The 26,169-nt window shown below is 40.0% G+C and overlaps 1 protein-coding gene across 1 annotated transcript in view; it reads right to left on the minus strand.

Moving 5' to 3' along the window:
- LOC137266172 (PDZ domain-containing protein 7-like) overlaps window positions 1-13,052 on the minus strand; it is a 55,599-nt gene extending 42,547 nt beyond the window's left edge. The window contains exons 1-3 of the mRNA XM_067801658.1: window positions 12,879-13,052; window positions 10,930-11,002; window positions 5,244-6,814 (exon numbers count right to left, since the gene is read on the minus strand). Coding sequence (XP_067657759.1) covers window positions 5,244-5,613 — 370 coding nt within the window. The 5' untranslated portion in view covers window positions 5,614-6,814; window positions 10,930-11,002; window positions 12,879-13,052. The remainder of the gene's footprint in view (window positions 1-5,243; window positions 6,815-10,929; window positions 11,003-12,878) is intronic.
- Window positions 13,053-26,169: the final 13,117 nt, after the last annotated feature.

Here is a 26,169-nt window from a genome sequence, read left to right on the forward strand (position 1 = left end):
CAAAGTATCATTTGTGGCGAATATTTAATGTGACCCTTATGATTATTTCATCAAACGTAAATCAAAAAATGAAAAACTACAGGAGTATTAAACTGTCCAATTTGTAGGTGTTGACATTTAAGGACACCGATTGAACTCACTAAGATCATACATCTATTAGGGGTTTTACAATTCATAATTAGGCCATTCTTGAAAAAACACGACTGTCGGATACGTAAAACAAGAAATAAAACTGGTCTGGCTTTAGTGATAATGAGAATCGAATATTCATTAATTATTTAGAAAGTGTTTTTACACAAATTTTTGTGACACATATATACATAAGCAATACATGCAAAATGGAATATATCGAAGCCATGCCTATAGTAGCAAACACTCTTACATATATTCAGTTTGACAGTATTGTGTCCATTGTTTATTGTCATGATAAATTTACATGTCATGGTCAAAATGTGTCAAAGAATATATTTTGTTTTAATTGCACTGAATATAATGAACAACATGTCCACTGCTGACATGATTATTTATTCATTACCTAATATTTGTATTTGTTACCAGCTGATCGTGATGTGCGTCACATTCACCTCACAGAGTATTCATTGTAGCCCTAATATATTTGTATATAAATAGCTGGCAAAGCAAGTTTGAAAAGAAGTAACGTGTTGACAATGAACAAACACAGAAGGGTACAGCTGGCCCACCCTTGTGTGACATAACGTATATTCTCCAATATCTGTGACTTCACAATGACAAGTAAATACCTGTGTGTACAGACTTACTGTTCACCCAGTATAATGAAGCATGTTGTCTCATGATCTTAAAGAAAGGGATTGTCACTAATGGTATGCTTGGCTTTCTACCACATAATGTTTCAGTTTTCACTCTAATAATACCACACTTTGAAAAAAGTACAAACAATGTCTCTTTGCAAACTAATTACCTTGGTTGGGGACTGGACTAAACTCCCTAAAATTCTAAGGCTGCCCATCTGTTTCCAGACAATCTGAAGAATATTTGTACTGTGCTACTTATCTATTGACTATCACACAAATTTTCCGATTCACATACACATTTTCAAAAATAACCTGATTCCTCTGAACATAAATTCTGCATGTGTTGACAGCAGGGCCCAGTTAGACTGCTCTGGTCCCATTTGGAATATGTAATGTTATACTTTTGAAGAGAGATAGTTCAAATTTTATAAACTTGCGTTTACAAGAACACATATCTCCTCATGATAAAAGTGGATAAAATTTCCATGTAACATATGATATAAAAATATTTAGATAACAAGATTCCATAAGGCTAAATGAAAAAAATGTAATGTTTCTCAGGCATCGTTGCATCAATTTCATTAGTGCAAATATTAACTTTTACTGCCATTCAAAAACCCAAAACAATGTTGACTTTACAGCGTCGATCTGGTCAATTTCATACGTGTGTTCCTCCTTCGTCACTTTTATTTTCTATCAAATTTTTTTAAAATGTCCTACAACCCTCATCTCTTTTGACAAAATTGTGCAAGAGAAACATTTAATGTTTTTATGCAGCCTAAACTACATGAAAAACTTAAGTTTGCCATGTCTCTTTCTTGTCTGTCAGTTTGTTTGCCAAATTTAGTTTTTTTATTGTCATTATTCAAAGATGAAAACGACCTTGACCTTGACCCTATCAAGTGCTGAATCAGAGGAGAAAGGTGAGACATGCTTGAATTTATTTATATCAGGTAGACTACACGCTCTGTTTGCAATCCATCTGCATAGCGACAAATGTTTCAGATTTTTAACTAACTTATCCAGATTTTATCACCTAAACATGTAATATGTCTACACTCTAGATTTATCAGCATGTGGCATCCACATGAAAAGATAAATTTTGCAAAAATAATAATTAGGATATACTTGAAAACTAAATAGGTTTTGCAGTTGGGAAACCCAGAAACAGTTTGTGGTTTAGAAGGTCTTTTCAGTGTCTTTGGGTGCCTCAGGCTGGAAGATCACATGGTCATCGATCACGATAGTTTCATGAGTTGTATCAGTCTCTGGTAAAGGTGGATGAGAGTTACCTTGAGGCCTTAGGGGGACATAATCCATGCAGAGTTACCTCCCTTAGTTGCATTGATCAAGGTTTGAATCCAGTTCTCTATGTTCTCTCTGATTATTAACACATACCTGTGTCAAGCATAAACGTGTCTGATCTGAGATGATTGTATTTTTCTTTCAGTGTCATGTGATGAGATTGTAACACTCATGAAATTGCTAAGTACAATGTCCTGATTTAAACCAGTGACCTCAAGATCTGGGACTGGATTACTTATCCACATGACAATGGTGATGCACCTTGCCACATAAGGCTGTCATCTCTGCTACCAAGTTAACAGAAGACACACTTTGCCCAGAATGGTTGAGTACATACACTATGCACATTTAATGTAAACATGCACAGCCCTATGTCTGAAACTAATGTAGTAGCCACATAATTTGTTGAAATCCCATGATGTGATTTGATTGACAGATTGTCTGATCAAATGGCTGGTCCATATGACCAAAGAGGTAAAGATTTTATCTAGTCATTGGCCAAAAGTCATCATTTAATCTCCACCATGAAAACGTTTGCGTAATGACACATACAGCAACATTCCAGCTGTGTGATATGAACTCTATTTAAAAAAATTTGAGCCAGTGTTCCAAAAGACAACAGACAGCAAGAATTTAACGATCTTCAGAATCAACAAACTTACCATTTAGGGACCATATCCTTTCATGTGTGTACCTGCTTATCACCTCTCCTGAACTAACACCTCTGTTAATACCACTGGCACTAGGAGGGAGGCTCTCTCTGCTGTGTTAAACGTCACAGTAGTCTTCATGAGGACACAAAAGAGTGTAAGAGCCCGTGGCCTGGGAAGTGATTCGACTGAGTGAATCACAATACAATAGCCTGAGTGCGTGCACAGTTTGACTGGATTTGGTGGACAAGTTGTATATTTGTTATTAAGGACCGATACAATTATGACTATTACAGTGTTAAAGGTACTTAGGCTATGAGGATCTCCTCAGTGTGGCCAAGGGCTAGGGTTTGGGGTCAGGTGGTCGGTTCCTCAGTAGGACCTAGACGCCTGGATCCATGACAGTCACACTGAATTATACATATTTCTTTAAGAATATTAACAAAAAAAACCCCAAAGCTACAATTAAAGGCAGTGAAGCTGCAGATCTTTCTGGCTTTGTATTCCACCTGATATAGTTGTGTGAGTATGGATATTGTACATACAAATGCTCGTGAAATTGTTTTGTGAGTTGTTTGTTTAAGACATTATTTACGTTTTCATGACTTACACAGACTCTTGTCTGATATATTGAATATTGCTGCATTACAGCGTGAATAGTGTCCCTTCTCCTCCCACCAGCAGAACTAGACTTAAGATACACCTGATACCCACAAATCATACCCAGCCTGACAACAGAGTTACTAGGTCACTGTATTCAGTAGCATATCAAGCCCAGGTGATTCAGGTCCCTACCGTCTTTAAAGGTTATATTTCCATATGGCTGTGCTGCCACATAATCCCAGTGAGAAATGGGCTACGGAGACCAAAGGTGGCAGAAAGCAGGAAACCATTTCTTTAAGATGTGAGAAGGTTTTTATCATTCAATGCCATGAACGTTTTTGACATCATCCATCATGTATCTAATGGGTTCTTTTTAAAATTGTGCATTCAGATGCTTTGCTATGAATATCAAGCCAGCTGAATATAATTCTATTCTGCGAGGATGTAGGTTGTGCGAGGGAGGGTGGATGGCTGTTTCTGTGTGGACAGGAATTAAATGATTTAAAGCATATATCATTTTGAGTGTAAACTGATTGTGGTTATGATAATCTGGTATAATGCTCTGTACACCATATATATACATGTACTGGTAGTTACAATATCAGTTAGGGCAGTGGAGTAGCCTTGTGATTTCAGCAGTCATTCGTCACACAAAAGACCAGGTTTGATTCCCTACGGTGTGTGAAGCCCATTTCTGGTGTCACCCACCATGATATTGCTAGAATGCTGATAAAAGTGATATAAAACTAAACTCACTCACAAGATGAGGCTAACATTGCCTGTAACACACCCATTATATTTTCTTAGCAGAAGTAAATCAAGTTAATGTATGTTTGAATTGTGAATATAGGACCTAATGCATTAATACTGACAGTTTAAAATGTCCTTAGCACCTGCTGTTAACACTGAACATTCTAAAGATGTGTGTTTATGAAATGTTCATCACTTCTGTGCTTTTTAAACCCACTGGAGTGAACTTGTTGGAGACTTGTTGGTTCTTTTCCTGCATTGACAAAATTACCCTCAAAACTTTACTTGGGTGACAATAATGCTTGCCTTGAAAGTCCATAAAATGGCAAGTGTGAACCCTAAAAAAATTTGTCGTGCATTTTTAAATTTATGCTACAGACACTCCACTGAAACCAGAAAATACAGAAAAAGATGCAAGAAACATGTTCATATGCACCCAAAGATGTTCTTAATGTTTCTGGGTTTAAGTCCACTGACTTCTTAATTTTACCAGAATGATAAAAAACTCATCTTTGGCCACCATCATAACAGTTTAGTCAAAGTGTTAACTAGATCCACTGGTTGCTGAAGGCCAATATTCTAACATGGACCTTCATGGGTATTATGTGAAGTCCATTCTCAGTGTAGTATTTAGCCATGACAGATGACGTCTTGTGTGTTTGGTTCTTGTTAATGCAATATTCTAGTTTGTGACAGTAACTAAATATTTAGCTGCGCTGCAAACTCCTGTCTGCCCGACTGTCCAGGATGGTCTGTTTTGCGACAAGATGGGCAGTATCAAAAAGTTCCACCTCTTGGATGAATCTGACTCAAGTATAATGACTAAAGCTTGATTTGGAAACATTAAAATGTTTCTCTCCATATATTTACCTTGTTATTTTTTTCAATTCAGTAAATTCTGGGCTGACAACACTGCAACCGGTCTGATAACTTTTGAGAGTTACCTGACCCATTGTATGGCTGACATTTTGGGGAGTTTACAACACTGCATTTAGTCTCTGAAATGAACAAGTTTTACAGAAACCAACAGTTCTTAAATCGTATTCACAAATTATAATGAAAGCAGTGAAAAAAATACACTCCCTCGTTCCAATACTAACACTGATCTTCACAGGGGTGTACAGATTACGGTGATATGAGAATAGTACAAGATGATACTTACAAGGCGCCAAAGAATAGGTGTCCTGTTTTGATCCTATAGTGAAGTCAGTTCTTCCTTCCATCTTGTAGTCAAGCCTGGCAACAAACTTGTCAAAGTCATGTTTGTCAAACTCAGACACGATGGTGCGTATGTAGGGCATGAGACGAAGCTTGCCAGGAGTGTTGATGATCTGGACCAGTTCCTGGCAGAAGATCTCGATGTGTCGCGATCGTTGGTACTTCTTGGCACAGCGGTACATGAACTCCTTCTCTGCTTCAGTCAGCAGGCTCCGTACCAGGTACTTGTAGTTCTTCTTTATCTCCCGCTTAGAGAGACCCACACCTGAGATGCTCTGATTTGACATTCTCTCTCGCTTCTTCACAAATGCCATTGTAACTCCTTATGAGGAACCACGAAAACTAGTATATTTCGAAAATCTGATAGCTCAAGAACACAGCATAAGGATACAGCAAATGATACACTATACTATGATTAACTATACACTCAGGACTCAGTATAAATATGCATCTAAGGACATAGGGAAAAGGACCCTGCTTAATGGTGCAATTTAAGGACAAGGCTCAAGGACACTGGATCTTTGGAACACAGGTTAGGGACATGGCTTATGGACACTACTTAGAGATGGATCTTTGAGACATGGCTGAAGGACCCAGTTGAGTGATGCAGCATAATGCCACGACAGTGGGATTTAATTCTAAAGGACACAGCCTCATTTGATAATGCACAGAATAAGATAATGGGATAAAAATACAATATTTCCAGCAAGGTATGAAGAAATGAGCCTTCAAGTTAATGAGAGAGCAACCCCACATTCACAATATCCATGCAAGTTTCCAACACTATCAAACTGCGTGTAATCAGATTCATCAGTGTCACTCTACCGTTTGTAATCAATAGCGCTAACACAATGTCCTTCTATACATGGTTGTCACTGCCCTGGAGCAGATAGAGTCAGTGGAGTACAATCCTTTGATTTATGTCACTACAACACTACTTCTGATTGACAATCCCAAGTGCACCAATCCCAGTCTGTTTAATATTCATTGTATAATGTATCTTTACCCATTGTATAACGTCTCTTTACCCATTGTATAATGTCAGGGACATGTTATAAATTATGTTATACAATAGTTCCTGGTATGACATCAAACTTTTCACAGAAATACAATCCAAGTATCTACTACTGGGTACCCCTGAGTGGACAGAGGTCAGAGCATCTTCATGTGGTCATTGAGTATCTACTTCCTGTTCAAGTCCTCTCTACAAAACCCTTTTTGTTCTCCTTCAAACACATAAACACACCACGCACATGTATTTTGGAATTGTATGTGTTCTCACTGACAGGTTTATGGGAGTCAGATGTGATTCATCAGGTAATCATTGAATGTGATCATCTCACCGATTCTTACATCACGAAAGGACTATTTATCTTCAAAAAGAGATGATTACTGTTATTCACACCAGCGACCTTGTCATGACGTCACTGATGTCATTAACCTCTGCATCACATCACTGTGGAACCACAACTGTCACTCAGTCTGACAGCCTTCTGTCACACTGGAAATTCAGAGCTGTAAGAAGAAGTGTAATAGCATTGTGAAACATGTCAAATACACAATAAGAAAATGGGAATTCATGACAAAATATGGCAGCTCAACTTGTAAAATTGATTATGGTAATTCTGGGAGATTTGTTTATATCTTTGTGTTAATACAGATATATAATGCTGGGTAATTTCCTGAGAAACAATGTTAGTTTTTTTTTGCCTTCTATGCCACAGACATGGACGTGTGTGGAAAGCATCACACACATCATCCTGTACTTTCATAACACAGAAGAACACTGTGTGACTATGTAAAACTATGTGAAACTCGCTGTGCAATATAACACAAATACCTACAACAGCAGCTCAAATTCACAAAATAAACATTTACGTTAAGCGAGGGCTATTGTGAACCAACTATATCAAATGACATCCTTTTAATTGTGTTCCCATGTTTTAGTCCTGGTCACGGGGAATAGAATGACACCAAAGAAATGCACCACTTTACAGACATTTAATACCTGGTGTATACACTCTGGCCTATAGACCAGTCACAACAGCCAAATGGCACCGGGGTAGTATGCCAGTTTATAGCCTTTCAATACCTGATGTGCATGGCTCAACACTACACACCTAGTTCCTTACTGTTCACACAGTTCTCTGTCCCAGTTTTCTATTCCTAGGATTTAATGTGATGTTCATGCTTCAAACACTGCCCCTACACCTTCATTCACAGCAAGTAGTCTAGCCTTACTTCATGTCTGTACTGACTGTACATACTGTAACTCATCGTTCAAACTAGGCTAAAGCTTAGTGTCTAAATATATGTAATTTTGATTGACAAAAAATAATTCCTATTTCGGAGATCAGGAAATCTTCACTTGATTCATGTACAGCTTTAGCACTGCAGAAACTGCAGGGTGGAAGGGAAAACAATGCAGTTCAGGGACTGTGAGACAGTCTACAACAGACAGGTTTAGATAAGCAGACATCTTCGTATGCCAGTTCCTCATGTTCAGTCACTCTAGGAATCATGATTTCCTTGGAGACCAGCGAGTCTCTTTGACGAGCAATCATTATAAAACTTGGTGCATGGGCGTCTTCCCAAAGTGCCTACAGTCCCAATCTGCCTACAGCTTGAAATAACATGATATGGTTCAGTGGCCAGGACATGTGGTCAGTGAGTTGACCTGTTCTACCCCGGTTAAAATGGACTTGACCACATAGTTGCCGAATGAACCTACCCCTGTAACTTCTTGGGTATATTCCCACTCTGCCTACAAAGGTCCAACAAATCACAAAGCTTTTTTTTTCATTGTTTAGAGAACTTCATTTATTTTCAGACATGTAAACAATGATAATACATAATAAACAATGATATAAATAATAATGATGTAGTAAAACAGTTTTTACTGTTTCATTTTTAACACTGGTCAATAACTGGTTTCAGAGTTCACTAGGATAGTACTTCATTGAGCCAACTTGATAAGATGTCCTGCAGCATCCAGATATTGAACAGGTGATTTTCTGCCGTTTGGGGCAAGTTAAAAAATTCTCCTACTCTGTCCACAGCTACAGCATTCAACAATGTGAAGAGTCTGACATATGTGTCCATGGGTACATATACACATGGGTACATATACACATGGGTACATATACACATGGGTACATATACACATGGGTACATATCTCCATTAACCATACAGTGGATAACATACAAGTGGTCCCATAAGGCCGGTAGAAGGTTCCATCCATATACCACTTGTCAGTGTTGTGAAGCATGTCTAGCATTTTCCTTGAAGCAAAGGCCAGTATCTTGTCATCGTCACCATCATTAATGCACAGGAATTCCTCTCCATCTTTAGTGTGTGTCCATGGTCCTTCAAGTTGAACTTCAGCCAGTGACTTGAGTAGATTTGGCAGGACTTTGCTTCTGTGTCAGTAGAGAGATGACTTGACACTCGACTATGACCGGACAGATCCTGGGTCAGCAACCTTGGCCAGTTCCTCTTCATACAGCTGGTGGATGGATGTGACGTCCTCCTGTACGCCCTGACATATTCTGCTAAGGAGTCAAACCTCATCCTCAGATTCCAGGGAAGGTGGTGTGGCGTTGATGCTTTGATGAAGTCCCCAGTTGTAGAACAGTGGCCCTTGCATGCGGAATGCACACACTTCCAATGTTTTGTGGTCTGTCGTCTGATGTTGAGGGGATAGCGGTACCCAGCAAACAAAACCTGCTGTCCTCCAGCTTGATAAGTTACAAATTCAACATGCTGAACATTTGCCATTGTGTGACGGATGCAGTTGGGTCACCTCCTTATTTATAAACAGGTAAATTAATTGAGAAGATAGGATGTTCTCAACAATATTTTCCCTACTATATTCTTAGACGTAATCTCACCTTTAACACCATGACGTAAAAGGTAATTTGTAACAACATACTTAATAGAAGTCTACTCAACGATTACAATGATACAAACATATTACTGACAACATTGAAAAAGAGACCTTACTCCAATCAACACACCCATCATCCATTGATAATTGGGCTGTTCCATTACTTCACAGGGCTAAAAAACATTTTCCAAAGTGCCTACAATAGTTTTGTTGGCAGATTGGGATGTAGGCAGATTGGGACTGTAGGCAGATTGGGACTGTAGGCAGATTGGGACTGTAGGCAGATTGGGACTGTAGGCAGATTGGGACTGTAGGCACTATGGGACGTGACCGGTGCATGGGCATGATGCCCATAATTGTGTCAAATGTCAAAAAATTTAATTCACTCTCGATTTTCTTCTGCACAAAGTGACCAGGAATTGCATGTTATTGAAATACTGTCAAAAGGGCATTAAAGCCTACTCACACATTGTTAAAAATGTTGCTGTATGACTGCCGACAGACAGATATTTGGTAACCTATGAGAGATGGTTGAAAATTTCAAAGTACATGCAGAGTACAAAGTATACATAGTGTGCACTTAATAGGTTGTACATACTGAGTACAACACTTTCCAATGCTTACATGTTACATTTGAACCAAATACAACCAGGCCACAAATGTCTGGAGGCACCAAAGTTACAAAATTTAAGCCAGCAATACACAACTTCAGAGTGCAAGTATGTACATGTAAATTGTAAAATATACTACAGGGAGTATCTATCACATTTAGTAATAACACTGGTTGTCTGAAATTCAACATTTGAACATTTCTTAGAAGCAGTTAGATGCATAATTCAGTTTTACGATATATATTTATAGCCTACAACTCAGAGTAAGACAGAATAACTATTTGTATTTGGGTATGAAATGTCATAAAAAGATATAGATGGATCACACACATATCTGCATACTTCTTCTTGTCTATCTTTCAGATTTATTTTGTTGTTTAACAATGTATATTCTGGCCATAATGTGGCGGTCCCTAAATAACTGACTCTGGACCAGACAATCAAGTGATCAACAGCATGAGTACTGATGTATGCTACTGTGATACAAAAACTTGTGTCTACCAAATCAGCGAGCGTGAACACCAGGGCCTAGATTTTCGAAGCTCTCTTAGCGCTAAGACAGTCGTAAGTTAATGTTAATGTACGGCACTTACGACTATCTTAGCGCTAAGAGAGCTTCGAAAATCTAGGCCCTGATCACATTAGTCGTCTCTTATGACAAGCATAGGTTGCTGATGACCAAGTCTAAACTAGAGATTTAGAACTGAGCCTTGTACATAAGGCCCCGATTTCTCGAAGAAGTTTTTACTCAAATCTCAAACTTAGTTTCAGAATTTGGTTATAATTTACGTCATAGGGATTCCAAGTCAAAGTCAGTCCCTACCAATCCATGTTGGCTATGAGAGGCTGTGATATTGTTAGCTGTATCTCAATAAACCTTATAGTGTGATTCTCTCCTCACATTATCAGTCACTGGATTATCTGGTCCACATCCACCTACAGACAGTCTTGATGAAGTGAAATATTGTTCAGTGACGCATGGAACAAGAAACAAACAACATAACTGACTGAAACAGTTCTGTAAACAAGTAAACATTGCTACTACGTCAGCTACTAGAACAACATCACCAACCTGATGTCACCTGCAATTTCTTGTTTATATCACTTGAGAAAACCTGACAAAGCAACTTACCCTAGTATCTGGGTTCAGGTAAAACTGTCACATCCACAGGGGCCATGTAAACACTGGCAACAGCATCAACAAGCTGAAATTTACAAATGAGCTACTTCACAGCATTTCATGTGTAATGTGTCAACAAAACCATTACAATTCTTCTGCTAAATTTATTTTGTGAAAGTCATTCTGACCCTTGACGTCCTTTAGATGAGCATGTACAAGAATACTCCACTGAAACCCACACCTTCCTCCACTTGTATGACCCGCCCTTTTTCATTCTGTTTTCCCCTTTGCCCTCGATTATATTGCTAGAACCTGTTTTAAATGTGGGGCTGAGGGTGCTCAGGAGTTCTACAGATAACTCAAACAGAAGGATGTTTCAAACAAACTTGCAATTATTTGGAGACAGCATTTTTATGCTACTTTTTTACCTTATCAACAATTGTGACCGATCCAGTAAAACAAGACAAAGAGTTTATCTAGCCTAACTAAGCATGAATGCATTTCCTTGTGTTTGTCTTTCATAATATCTCTAAATAATGAGGCTTATGTGAACATGCTCTCACTGAAGCTATGACAGCTGGAGATAAACATTACCATAAGTGTTAGTTGTCAGTGGTGATTTCATCATCAATCATTTCATGTATAGGATCCATCATAAAAAATGCCCTGTATGCTGGTGGGTAGACTTGCACAAGTCTCAAAGGCAATAATAATACTCTAATTGAAAATTTCTGAAAAAATATGAAATAATAGACTGGCATCTTTAGTATGTTAATTTAGACTTGCCTCTTTAAAGCATGGAATTACTGAACATCCATGGGCTCAGTATTTGATCAGTACTGTCTTCAAGCAAGGCTAACTTGTGGGCTCTAACAGACAGTTTAGACTACACTCAGGGTGCTGTATGCAATATGTACAGAGAGTGATCGACCTGGAGATGTTGGTGTGGGGTGGAGTAATATAGAGAATACAGTCAGTTTCAGTGTTCATGGTAGGGTTTTTGTGCGTGAACAAATAAAATTATCAATATGTGTAGTCTAAATCTCGTGAGCGTGAAATTTTCATTGCAATCCTGAATCATTTCAAAATATATTGTTTGTTTTATATGTTGCTGTATCGTGGTATTTTTAAGCATTAGATAGATCAAAATCTGCGCATCCAAAACACACACTCAAAATGTTGTTTTGCGTGTTTTTATCATATTTCAATGTGAAAAACGCAGGTTTCTGCGTTAATACAAACACTGAGTTTTGATTTGAGTCTGTAAAGAGCATTTTTAATATCACAGAAGGGGAAGACCAGGAAAAGCTGTGGATTATATAAACTGTCAGTTAACAGATTGTATATTACTGGTCACAAACCACATAACATACTACCATAATCATATAAAGGGCTGTTAACATAAGAATATACAACCTGTTAAACCATTGGAAAATGTATGTCTGGTGTCAACTATCCATGAATCATTTGAGTCAGCATTACTAAATTCACTGTGGTATAGTAGCCATTAAACACATTTCTTTAATTCAATTATCATCTATACTTTTTTACAGACTGAACAACTGCAGGGACTGATTGCCTTTAAACCAACCATTAGCTGAATTTAAATTTCCAAACAGGACAAAATATTTACCCTTATGCAGAAGCACATTGGTGTTCATATTTATAAAAGGCATGTCACCTTTTGTCCAACAGATGAAGAAAACCACATACAAAAACAATTAACAATACAAATACATCCACGTTGAGGGTGTTCAAGTGAAAAGTACACGTTTTTCTATACTTCAGTCTATGATTCTAGTATGTACGCTGTGGCTTTCAGTACCTAGAGCTGAGAGGAAGATGGAGGCAGTGAATATTGATCTGCTCTACTTACTAACCTAAAATACATTATTAACACTAATTCCAGTTTCAGCGACGATTTTCCTGCTTAATTAAACCACAACGTTCGATATACATACCTAACTGATTATATCCAATCCAAAGTTATGCCTTGAAGTTGTTTGCAAACACCTGTATTTCCAGCAATTTAAGTTCACTGTCAGGCTCTTAACTGTTAACACCTGAAACACGTCACTTCGGTTACTCCCTACAAAACTGGTCTACTCCTCTCTGAATGGTTTCCCTAACGGTATACGTAGTCAGGCCTAGTCACAAACATCCTATATTCGATATTCAATAAGCATGCCATTTGTCTCCCAGCTGTCAGAATACAATAAGACCTACAGGCAAATGTTTACTGTCCCAGCTGTTCACTAGCAGATGACGTTGTAGTGACAGGAGCGAGTAGTCTACTTCCGGTCCAAAGGAGGACGGGCCTTTGAAACTTTATCGGTTCGAATCTCAAATGAAACAACGTAATTCATATATGACTATTTTTTTTTTAATTCTTGTGCTTTGAATATGGATTTCGGAGGTAAATGTGTGTTTTTAACAATAATTGATTTACGTTTCTAGATACGAATGCATGTTGAAACTGATGCAGGTGTAGAATTAGTTAAGAAATATACAAGAGTCGTCATCAATAAATAAGCGTGTTTCGCATATAAATCATTTGCATAAATTGCAAAGAAGGACGCATGAAACATGGAAATAAACTGCAAAAGGCCAGTGAGTTCGCCAGATCGTTCCTAATGTTATCCCATAACAGCTGCATGAATGATTGAGGAGGTGTGAGTGTGTTGATGCTTGTTGCCTACTTATTGTTGTTAAAATGCAGGCTCGGGCATCACACGCCCTATTACGTAGGAGTTAGTTGCATATAACGCCGCTTCGATATTATGTGATGTATCTGTGAATTTTTGACGAAATTATTCTCATTTTTACATTGTAACATTACAACACGCTAGCACTTGTCGCATTAAAGACGTGTGCACATTTAAAATGTTTGCCGGTATGTATTTGTGTGTATTTAGTAACTCATTCCTTGCAGTGTTTTCATGTATTTACGTCAAACTGAAATGTACTACGCGTGACACTTTACTAAACTGATTATTATCATCGTCGCCGTCATCATCACCATCATCACCATCACCATCAGGGACTTGGTGTACTACGTAGCTTAGTGATTATAGCGTCCGCTCGACACATCGAAGGCCCAGGTTCGATCCCCCACATGGATACAGTGCGTAAAGCTAAAAGCGGCGTAAAACCAAACTCACTCACTCTCTCACTCATCATCACCATCATCTTCTTCTCCAGTCACGATGTTAGTCGAATATGGGAGAAAAGCCTGAAGTGATTTCCACTTTACCCCTATCTTGAATTCACGAACCAAATCTAGGAACATGTCTTTGGGAATCTGGCACAGCAAAAACTGGTAAATTCGTCCGAGGTAGACCTATTAACTACCTGTGTCAAAGCAACTCAGGTGACATGAATTTGTTGTGTATGGCTCGGTTAAAAAGGTAATCGTATTTGAGTGGGTGAATGGATTTAATTTGATATTTGATATAATTTACCCGAGCTATTATGGACTTATGGAAATATACTGAGTCAAAAAAGAAACTTCACATTCTTTCTTCAGGACACTAAAAAAGAAAAAGAGATGGTAAGATGGTTAAATTGTTATTATTTCATTGCTGAGGTCTGTGTGATGTACTCGATACACTGACAGTGTCTCGATCAGTTCCATTAGGCTACACCGTAGTTCAAAAACACGGGTATACAGAATGTCAAGTCACAATATGGACATCGAGAATGCATGGAAACTGGCAACCCGCAACTGATTTAGAATGGTCTGTGAGGACAGTCGACCTCTAAATATCTCAGCCCTTGTTCGTGTAGTCGGCAGAAATCTGTCACGTAGGTGACGTAGGACGATTTGACGGTCTTCTGCTCGTGACGTCACATGCGGACGGCCCTACCTTGGGCGAATTGAAGTAGTGCCAGTTTGTTGTAGACGACCTCGCAAGTCATACACAATACGACGGCTGCATCCCATTGATCTTGCGACGTCAATAAGTGATCTTCCCACTTGCAACATGCCAACGGCACGTTCACGTTGCACATTTGACAATCGTGGCATTTAAAGTACCGTTAAAATTGTGTTTTAAAAGCGTTGTTTCAATTCTTCAGGCCAATGCATACAGGTGCAAATGAAGAAGAACGCAAATGCGAACATCACGTGATCGACTGCACATGCAAAACCTGATTTGGCACTAACGTCATTTGCACGACGAATGGATGGGTTTGAGTGGGTTTTGCTGAGTGGGTTTTGTTTTTCGAAGTGTTGAAAGTTAGGGATCCCATTTCGGATAAATAGATGTATCATCAGAGAAAAATTAATATTTTAAACGTTACATTTTGTGAAGTTTCTTTTTAGACTCTAGTTTAGTCACAGGGGTATATCCACGGGTTCGACGATTCCAGATCTGAAAAGGAATCTGATTTTGGTTCTTATAATAAGCGTAGGAAACATGGGGCATTGTACCCCGTTATCTCCACGGGAGGGTTGGCTTCTCATGGCATGTGGATGATGCCCAGTTTTTATGTCTGTGTTTACAACATAAATCACTGAACTAAGCTACAAATCAACACAGTCACAGAGAGCGATATAGCAGATGTGCATTCAACTTTTACCATTTTATTTTGGCACTGACAGCAAAACGGGTAACACGTTTCCATGGTTACCCGTTAAAACGCGAGGGGGATTCGTCATTATTTCGTAAAGGTATCACAAAATTCCTTATAGATTGAATGCATGTTCGTATTGATAGATCAAAACGTTCATCACCATTGTGTCTGGCAATATAAACACCTCTGTGGTAAGCAAATACCAGGATCCGAGCTTTCGGTTGAACCATGCAGACATCCATCTCGCTAAATAAACAGAATCACAGGATGTAACGCAACATGTCGGCCTGCTGCCAGAAGCTCCATGGTTTACCATATTCAATCACTAATGGTGTTACTGCAGATTGCACCGTTTAAGACCAAACAGGTCCCGAAAATATCACAGGTTGGGTCAAGTGCGTGCTACGTGGATATCAAACAGGTTCCATTAATCTTGCAAGAAAAAAGGCAGAGGCCGATCACTGAAGAAAGGGTCTGATGAAACTGTACCAAATCAGGTGGGAGACTTGTAGTAAATTGATTCACTGATATATTCGTTCATTAGTCTCATATTTAACGCCTCGTTAAATATATTTCCTCGCCAAGGCAAAACAAACCGGTGGCTTATAGCGTGAACAAAGTCGGCAAAAACAGTGAAGACAAGTGAGCCAAATGGCCTGACTACCCGATCCCCATGAGTCATCACACACCAGTTGACTTCACTTTTACGCCGCATCGGCATTAATTCAGACATATAGTAACGAGGCTTAAGGTACCAGCTTGCTGTAGACTTAAGGTACCAGCTTGCTGTAGACTTGAGGTACTAGCTTACTGTAGGCTTAAGGTATCAGCTTCCTGCAGGCTTAAGGTATCAGCTTACTGCAGGCTTAAGGTACCAGCTTACTACAGACTTAAAGTATCAGTTTACTGCAGACGACAGGTACCAGCTTACTGTAGACTTAAGGTATCAGCTTACTGCAGGCTTAAGGTACCAGCTTGCTGTAGGCTTAAGATATCAGCTTACTGCAGGCTTAAGGTATCAGCTTACTGCAGGCTTAAGGTACCAGCTTGCTGCAGGCTTAAGGTATCAGCTTACTGTAGACTTAAGGTATCAGCTTGACTTAAGGTATCAGCTTACTGTAGACTTAAGGTATCAGCTTACTGCAGGCTTAAGGTACCAGCTTACTGCAGGCTTAAGGTATCAGCTTACTGCAGACTTAAGGTACCAGCTTGCTGTAGGCTTAAGGTATCAGCTTACTGCAGGCTTAAGGTACCAGCTTGCTGTAGGCTTAAGGTATCAGCTTACTGCAGGCTTAAGGTACCAGCTTACTGCAGACTTAAGGTATCAGCACATATATGCACACCGGAGGGCGTGGCGTTCCTACACTCTGATACTGAGATTTTCCCTCTCTTGAATTCTATGTACAGTAGCCTGTAAAGCAACTCATGGCAGCACACGTCTCAAGCCCTCGCTTCTGATGCCAAGCATCATGTCTTATCTCTCATATCTGGCTATATCTACGGGGCTTATTCCTTCTTACATGACTGAAAACCTTCCAAGTCCCCGTCAAATGTTAGACAGGCTTGCAGTTCAAGGTCTGGAAACGGTATTTGTATCCAGGGAAGGGGTGGCGTTGTAGGATGACTAGCTTAGGGGTGGGGCAAGTTATGGAATGACGGTGAAAGGTGAATGACATGCACCTGGTGTATTCAGAACCGAAAATCCTCGAAAAAATGTCAAGAATTTATCATCCATGAAAGTTAACAGACTCTGTGGTGTAGTAGATAGAAGGTATGTCCCTCGAGCGTTTTGTCGACGGTTCGATATCCAAGGCCATGTCGTTTCGTATAAGTGTGAGTGAGTGAGCGAGCGAGCGAATGAGAATGGATTTACGTCGCTTTTAGCAATATCACGACAGGGGATAATAGACTAGTGGTTAAAGCTTTCTTCGTCATGCCAAAGACTCGTGTTCGATTCCGTACATGGTTACAATGTGTGAAGCAAATTTGAGGATTTTCCAACGTGATACCACTGGAATATTGCTAAAAGTGGCGAAAATAGTAAATTCACTCACTCTTATTGGTCTGCCCTTTGTCTGAATAGCGAATGTTTGTGAAGCTGTGACGTGATATCTCTGTGGGTTAGTACTACACAACATGGTGCCGGAGTAGCAGCAGTCTAACACAAGGTTAAACACGACGTCGACTCGTGGATGTGTTACATGCCCAGGAAATACAATGGCGACATGGTACTGGGTGTTCGCGTCATTCATAGAGGCATGATGGATCGCTGGAGGCTAAACTTTGCATGTTGTGAAGCACACGAACAGACACGCAACATCTGATAGGGTTACACACTCCTGTGGGTGATGAATATGAGAGTCGACACACCCACAGATCTATCATAATCACCTAATCACCACACACACATGCAGATAACGTCAACTGTGTCCGTGACTTTTGGGAAGATTTTGTATCACGTCATTTAATAACTGTCTGTGATTACCAAACTCCCCGCCTTCTACATCCTCCACAAGCACAACTAAGGATAATGTATAGCCAACATGGCCTTGTATTCCCTCTCCACTCTTTTTCCGTCCCTTCAGCCTTGTACCTACAAAGTTAATTCTCAGGGGGAATAGATACTAAGTATCTGACAGTGTTTGTGTGCGCGTGCGCGTGTGCGTGTGCGTGTGCGTGTGCGTGTGCGTGTGCGTGTGCGTATGGGTACAGTCTATTGTGGTGACGAAGATATACATGAAGCCATGAAGTCAAGGAGGTAACAGATGATGAAGAGAAATTACTGGGCAAATATGACAATTTATTCCATTCCTTGGAAATGTTTCATCTGTATGGATATATATTACCTTTTCTCATGGGCATTGTCATTGGCTAGTGGTGAGCTCACAATATGGAATATCTCCTACTTTTTTGAACGGTATATATCGTACGTTATGGTTCAAGTATATGTTCTTCTATTCGCTGATCTCATAAACCAGCCTTTCAACTGCCACTTCATCAACGAATGGTACATCCTGTCTTGTCTCAAGTTCCCACTTATCTGCACAAACTCCATACGCAACACAGAAAAAAAACTTTCGTAAACCTCCATTAACTTCAAGCCAAAACCTTCACCCACAAAAGATACAATTTAGGATCAAAAGTTGTTACTTCCGCAACTGCTATATGGCGAGAGTTCATTAATGGCTCACAATGTCCCTGTAACCACACTCTTCAAAGTGTTTTGTGGTGTAGTGAAGTTCATTCAATGACTAGCACATGTGTTATGTCGACAACCGTATGTTATATGTCTATACAAACAGACGTCTTCACTAGCATTCACGCCTGCCCTGTGAAAGGTTGCATATAGAAGTCACAGTATAAGGAAACTTGCTAAGACAGTAAGCCATGTTGGTGGCACTCTTGTATGATAGTTAAATCAGGGCCTAGATTTTCGAAGCTCTCATAGTGCTGAGATAGTCGTAATTAAGTGCCATACATCAACATTCACTTACGACTATCTTAGCGCTATAAGAGCTTAGCCATGAGCCTAGATTTTCGAAACGCTGTTAGCGTTAACACAACCGTAAGGTAATGTGAATGTATGGCACTTACGACTATCGTTGCACAGATTCGAAAATCTATTTATCCAGATAATGCCGCATAATGGTTGACACATGTATGTTTGTTTGTTACATGTTTTAGGACAACAGCACATAAGTGATTCACGATTCTGGTCAAGACAGGAATGTTCTTGCATTCTGGGTAAAGGGAAAACTAAAGACAGATCTATACAATACATATGGTTCATGAACGGTTATTTCAAATAGCTGAAGACAATCCACAATGTGCATTTAGGTTATTGCTGTATAACCAAAGACAATGAATTATGATTGTTCAAAACAGATCTGGGCCTGAGTCAACATTGTATGATGGTTAAAGGCAATGGTGCATTATAGGTAAAGACAATATTGACAACAGTTCAAAGAAATGATGAACATACACCTTGAGGTGCAATGATGAACATACACCATAAAGGGCAAAGGTGAACATGCACCACGAAGGGCAATGGTGAACATACACCTTGAGAGGCAATGGTGAACATACACCTTCAGAGGCAATGGTGAACATTCACCAAGAGGGCAATGGTGAACATACACTTTGAGAGTCAGTGGTGAACATGCACTTTCATAGGGAGGATAAAACATACACATTTAGCAATCGAACACGCAAGAGTCCACCAGCCCCACATTTGTATATACTCATGAATATAATTACGCTTCCAGTCCCACAAAAATGAACCCATTAGGTTCATCCAACTGCAACTGATATACTACATCAAATAGCTTATAATAGCCATCCGGTAAATAATCACAGGATCCACCTGTCAGGTCACGTGACTTGGCATATACTATACACGATAATTTCTACGCCACATTTTTCAACACTACACGTGCAGCAGGTGCATGGCTAGTCTTAACTGCCGAACTCTTGTGTCTAGTTACAGGTTAACTTTATCAAGAATGCTTTTGCCAGGTATTTGACTCGTAAATATAATAGTCAAAGACCAACCGGAGCAGAATACTGTCTTCTAATACAAAAAGACAGGTGGAATGAATTAATGCGAGCACCTGTTACGCACGTGTGTGAAACCAAAATTGCACGTGACAAGGAATGGCGGTTTTGGACAATATCGCTCCTAAGTGGATACTGTCTGTTGATACTTTCGTAGTTTTTGGTTCATCTAAACGAACTATGTGTGTTGTTATAAAATTAAAGATTACATAAGCACCAAGTGTTTACTCTGATATTCCAGCTCCACGTGGTACTAGAGCACCGACTCGTACTTGAAACACTGGAAGAATTTTGTCTTAATCCGCCACAGTGTGATTCCATTTCTGTACACGTCAAGAGTACATCGAGATACGTATCTCGCAATTCCAACAATTTATCACCGAGTAAACATCGTATGTTTATCTGACAACCTCAAACAGGAACAAAAACAATGTTATAAAGTATGGGCCTAACTGCAATATGGGACGTGAATCTACTTTCAATCAGAGAAGATACATTCAAATGGCAGTAACTGTTTGAAATATTAACGGTAGATGCTTAAGCCATTGCCACTTGCACTGATTTGACATTTTAATTAGTTCTTTCATGTATATGATTCTTCCTGATATGGTCTGTTAGTCCCTCTTGTGTGTGTAGGTTTGTCCGTTCTATACCAATGGTCAGCAAGCTTACAACTATTCGGGCGTTAACCTCTTTTCAAGCTGCTACAAGCAGGAAGGACTGAGGATACAATGCCATTGTGGTACACCTGTTAGGTGGTATTCCGGATAGCGCGCTGGATGTCATGAGGTTTGAGAGAATGCCAATATTTCCTCGTTGAAAATTATATTTCATGTCTTTTTTGTTTGTTGAAAAAACCCTGTCTAATTTCCTTGTACCAGCATATACATCGAGATGAGTCGCTTGTTATTAAACTGTATGATTCTGATGTTATACCGAGTGCATAAAGTTGGTGTATTGGTTGGCACCAGAAATACTGTTCGAACCAGCTCCCTTCCTTACTGCGTACTTCTTTAAGAGGCGTTTAGAGCTATGGAAGTACTGATGGACGAAGGTATACGGATGGACAACTAATAATCATCACTTCCTTGATAGAAACGACACAAAAACGTTGAATTGTATCAGTTGTACATGTGTCGGGCATCCTGTTCTAACCATGCCTCCACAAAGACAATCCTCCTGAGTGTTTCTGTTACCGAAATATAGTTGCAACATTCGAATATGTTTGCATTCTCTCGTTTTATCATTACTCATACCAAAGACTTGTGAGCGGAAGTGGGCGGGAATAGCATATATATTATAGGGACAATCCGCAACAGGCTGGGTGTCATTAACAATCCGTTTTAGACAGTTTACCAATTAACTTTTCAAGATTGTCAGGAATCTTGACACACGGTACCATCGCTCCTTGGAATGGCACAGCAGCCTTGAGTTAGGCTGAAAATACCTGCCTGTCTGACATGCCTGCTCGCTCCATGTCTCCGCAGGTGCCCGCCTCTCTCACACCAACACGATGTCAGCTCACTGTTTTCGCAAGAAGTATCTATTCTCAAGGCTGCATTTCAGAGATTGTCAACTTGCTGACATTCAATGTTAAAAGAGTTGTGAAAATAGGTTCGTTATGGAGACCACCGCAGATTACCAAACAGTATGGTAAAACATCTTGGAAAGCACTGAAAGATTTAAATGCAATAACAGACTGGGTTCACGAGATCTTCCCAACAAGGTTCAACAGAGCTGAGTGGTGAGTTATTGGGTATCCAAATTTGGACTTCCGTTACGTCAACATACTTTCAACGTATAAACATGTTGATCAGCGTGGTGACTAGCCTGTGAAATATGGAAGGAATAAACAGTTTGGGAAAACAGTGTCGGGTTGTGGTGTGTGTCGTGTACGAGCGGGTGACGCACTCCAGTTGACAGGGGTACATTTTACAGCAGCTTCTAGCGGTGATCTCAGGGGATTGTCACTGTCTTTAATGTCTGTCCTTGATATGTAAACTACCGGAACACACTCACAATCACTGCCAAGCTGTCGACTTTCATTTATTGGGTTAGATTTTGAAATATGTTTGTTTCAGTGCTATAAACACTGTTAACCTCACATAAAATCGGTGAACAATATTCTTCAGATGGACTTAGTTCAGACGTAGCGCTATGGTGATCGTAGCACCCATAGTTTAGCGTGGGCTTACGATATTCGTAGCGCTAATGGAATCGAAACTCTCATACATTAACACAGACATACCGTTAAACGTGGTGCCAAGGTGATCGTAACTCTCATACATTAACACATACATACCGTTAAACGTAGTGCTAACGTGATCGTAACTCCCATATACATACATATCGACTAACGATAGTCGGGGCGCAATGCAAAGGTGATATAACTCCGATACATTAACACATGGGTAGTGTAGTGGTTAAAGCGTCCGCTCGTCACGCCGAAGACCCAGGGTCGATTCTCCATATAGGCACAAGGTGTGAAGCCCACTTCTGGTGTTCCCTGTCGTGATATTGCTGAAATATTGCTATAAGCGGCATAAAACAAACTCACTCACTCGCTCACTCATCCACTCATTAACACTGACGTAGCACCAAGATCCATTAGTGCGATGATCAGGTCTTCAGCAACCTATTCTTGTCGCTAAATACGGCATTGGGCGGTAAGGCTTGGTGAGCATGCACATCATCTAGTCTGTCGTACAGACCCTGAAGTATATATATCCAAGAAAGCCCACGCGTCTAGAAAATGTGGCAAGTCTAGATTTCCTTAGCTTCTGAAAATGAAGGAAGTCTCAGGGCTCCATTTCATTACATTATTTTTTTTCACTATGAACGTTTTTTCAGTAAAATATGTTCATTTCAGAGACTAGCTGTTAGTCTAGCACATCATCATACCAGTTGAGAAGTCCGATGTTGATATTATCGGTCATTAGATTGTCTGGCTCAGTCTAGTTTTTTTACGGATCGCCATCGTGTGGCTGAATTATCGCTAAGTTTACATCATAGTTGACATCTCAACTAACAAGTACCGAACCGGGCACATACTTCCATCGTAAACACCAAGCAAAGACAGCTAGCACCTCACGGCACATCGGGAGAATGTTTAACTGTGTCCATTTAACGAGACAAATGGTTATTTCAAACGGACTTAATTTTTTTTCTTTCAAACATTAACTATTTCTAGAATCTGAATCCAATGTTCAGGCTGGCGAAACGGGATGAATTATTTCTTAGAAGTATTTGCAAGTTCTGAATTCGATTTAATGTACAAATTAGTATTCCAGTGGTCTTTCTTTGCACGTAAGTTCAGCTACACCTATAAAGGTATCTCTGACTTCCTTCTCTCTGATTGGCTGGCGGCAGTTGTCCTTGGGGTGTCGGACACCGACAGGACGTGGTTTGAATCAGCAACGGTGACGAGGAATGTTTAACAGATTCGGGCGTTAGTCGCTTGACATTCAAATGACCACCTAAAGGTGTTGCCACCATTGCCCATGAAAGACAAAGGTCAAAATGCTTTGGTCCCGTGTGATGAGAAGTGAATATTTGCTAATGTGTGTTTTGTCATTAACGTTAAAATAGACATCAGGCTTAAGCTAGGCTTCCCACCTACCTGCCTACTTACCCACCTACCAACATGCCTACCTACCTGGATAACCGTCCTTCCATCCTACCGACCTACTTACCCATCTACCCACCTTCCTTCCTTCCTACCCATCCACCTACCTACCTACCTACCTACCTACCTGCCTACCTACCCACCTACCTTTCAACCCACCTACCTACCTACCTACCTACCTACCTATCAACATGCCTACCTACCTACCTAGATAACCGTCCCTCCATCCTACCGACCTACCTACCTACCCACCTGCCTGCCTGCTGAAGTTCCCATCTACCCTCCTGTCAATCCACTTACCACGACAATGAATCAGACAGTAGTTCATAACGTTCAGGTGGCATGCACGGGCATGACGTGAATAAACCAAGGATCAGACAGAAACCGCTGCAGAATCCAGATAATGATGAGGTATTGATGGACGAACAAGCAGTACAACTAAAGTTCTAGAAAGCATCGAATTTGTTGTAACAGTCCTATGTATTTAATTTATTTTTCTTCTGTACAAATTATCGAAGGTGTTATTTGCGCTAGGGATGCTCAAAAGACACTAGAATTCCATGGTTGGAGGCACGAGCTAAAGAGTTGTCAAACCCAGTTGATGTAAACACTGTGTATTCTTTTTTTTTCAGCGCTATGACGACGGTCTGGAAATAGTCGGCTCTGGACCATACAATCCAGTGACTGGCATAACGAGCATCGACCTACTCAGCTGAGATACTATAACATGCATCGAGAATGTTATCAATATCTTTTGCCGCATCTTAAGACAAGCAGCGTTGCTGAAACCCAGTTCTAACCGCGTCATCCCGGGCCAAACATTGTCGAAACAGTACATGTGATGTATAGGCTGACGTTCTAAACATACGCCAAGACGTTCAGCAGATTTAACATCTTACTAACATAGCAAAGGTGGAGAAAATTAACTCATTTAGACTGATGCCAACTTCTGATATGACTTAGTAATGAGACTATCTGTTTGAAATGAACTTATACGATGTGTTCAAACGCCACGTTATTTGATCCCCGGTGTGTTGGTAGGGCGTGTTGATTCCGTGTGACAGAATCCCTCAGATGTCTAGGTAAAGACTCCGGTAACTGTTCAACCGTTTCAAGTATATCTACACAGCTCATTAACGAGTGGTAAGAGATACTAACTGCATGTTTGAAATAATCAGCCAGGTAGTTAACGCAGGGGGCAAAAGGCTACACAGGTAGACTGGACTGTATTAGTCTCTGACCGTGAATAACTTAGTCAGAATTATACATGAACAGACCACCTGTAGAGACCTTTAAGTTGTGGGGAGAGTCTGTCACGTTTACCTGAACATTGGAATATGTCAATGAGGGTGTTGGTTTCAAGTCCCTTTCTAACAACTAATGTCACATCAAGGCGTGTTAGCGTGGGTGGCATGAACACCAGAAGTGATTAAGTCTTAAAACCTTTACTCCGCTCTTGAACAAAACCTTTGGACACGGTCATGATACTGTCAAGACATTTGAAATTACAACCCGCAATCAGAGGATTCTGTGAATGCACAATGTCATCTGGGAAGTTGTCAAAAGTAACAGGTTATGTTTCGGATAGGGATTGCGAATGGGACTCAACCCAAAAAAAGTACTAGAATATGTGTCTTACTAAGCCTTACAGAGCTTAGGACAACTGTCGATTTTGATTCTCCTTTGGGGCCCATATTTCCACGCGATTCGAGTCATCCAGGCCCCTTTTGTTTGTCTGCAGATTTTGTGGTGTATGTATCAGGCCATCCGTTGTGATAGGTGCACGGGCAAAATGATCTGTAGAGTTGCGTCCCTTTGATGTTGGAGAATCCTATAATCGTGAATTGGAATCCAGCGGTCTCATGATTATGTTTCTAGGTGTCTGTTAGCACCTTGTCCACACATGTAGGTAACTTTCACAAATGCAGTAAACATCAAAGACTGTATCACTTCGAACTTTCACACACATAAAAATGGCACGCCAATACAACTGAGTTCTATTGTTCAAAGCAGTGTTAAGCAAACTCGCTCATTCACTTGATATAGTTACACTCGCCATATACAAATAGTAGCTCTAATTCGTGTAATTCCAATATGCAGACTGTTCCTGTAGATAATAGATAAACTTCCGCGTTCAGACTTGAGAATGTCATTAACAAAACTCCTCCCCAAGACTTCCTATACGAAAATAGACCCGATTACAAGATCATTTCTCATGCATCACATCAATCTGTGTACATGAATCTAAAAATTGCTTCACGTCCCTCTCTGACATTTTGAAAAACATGTTATTATGACGCATGTTATTTCCGATGTGTGCCGTATGTTCATGCAGATTAACGGGAACCTGTTTCCAGTCTTCTCCACACAAACATGCATTTCCTTACACACCCGGAGCAATACTGGTTTCATGCATGTGTAATTCCTAACAGACCATCTCAATCGAGGCTTAATGGCGGTTCCACTAGTGGATATTACTATATATACCTACAGGCCGT

Source organism: Haliotis asinina, chromosome 15, assembly GCF_037392515.1.
Source record: "Haliotis asinina isolate JCU_RB_2024 chromosome 15, JCU_Hal_asi_v2, whole genome shotgun sequence".
In the NCBI taxonomy this organism is placed as follows: domain Eukaryota; kingdom Metazoa; phylum Mollusca; class Gastropoda; order Lepetellida; family Haliotidae; genus Haliotis; species Haliotis asinina.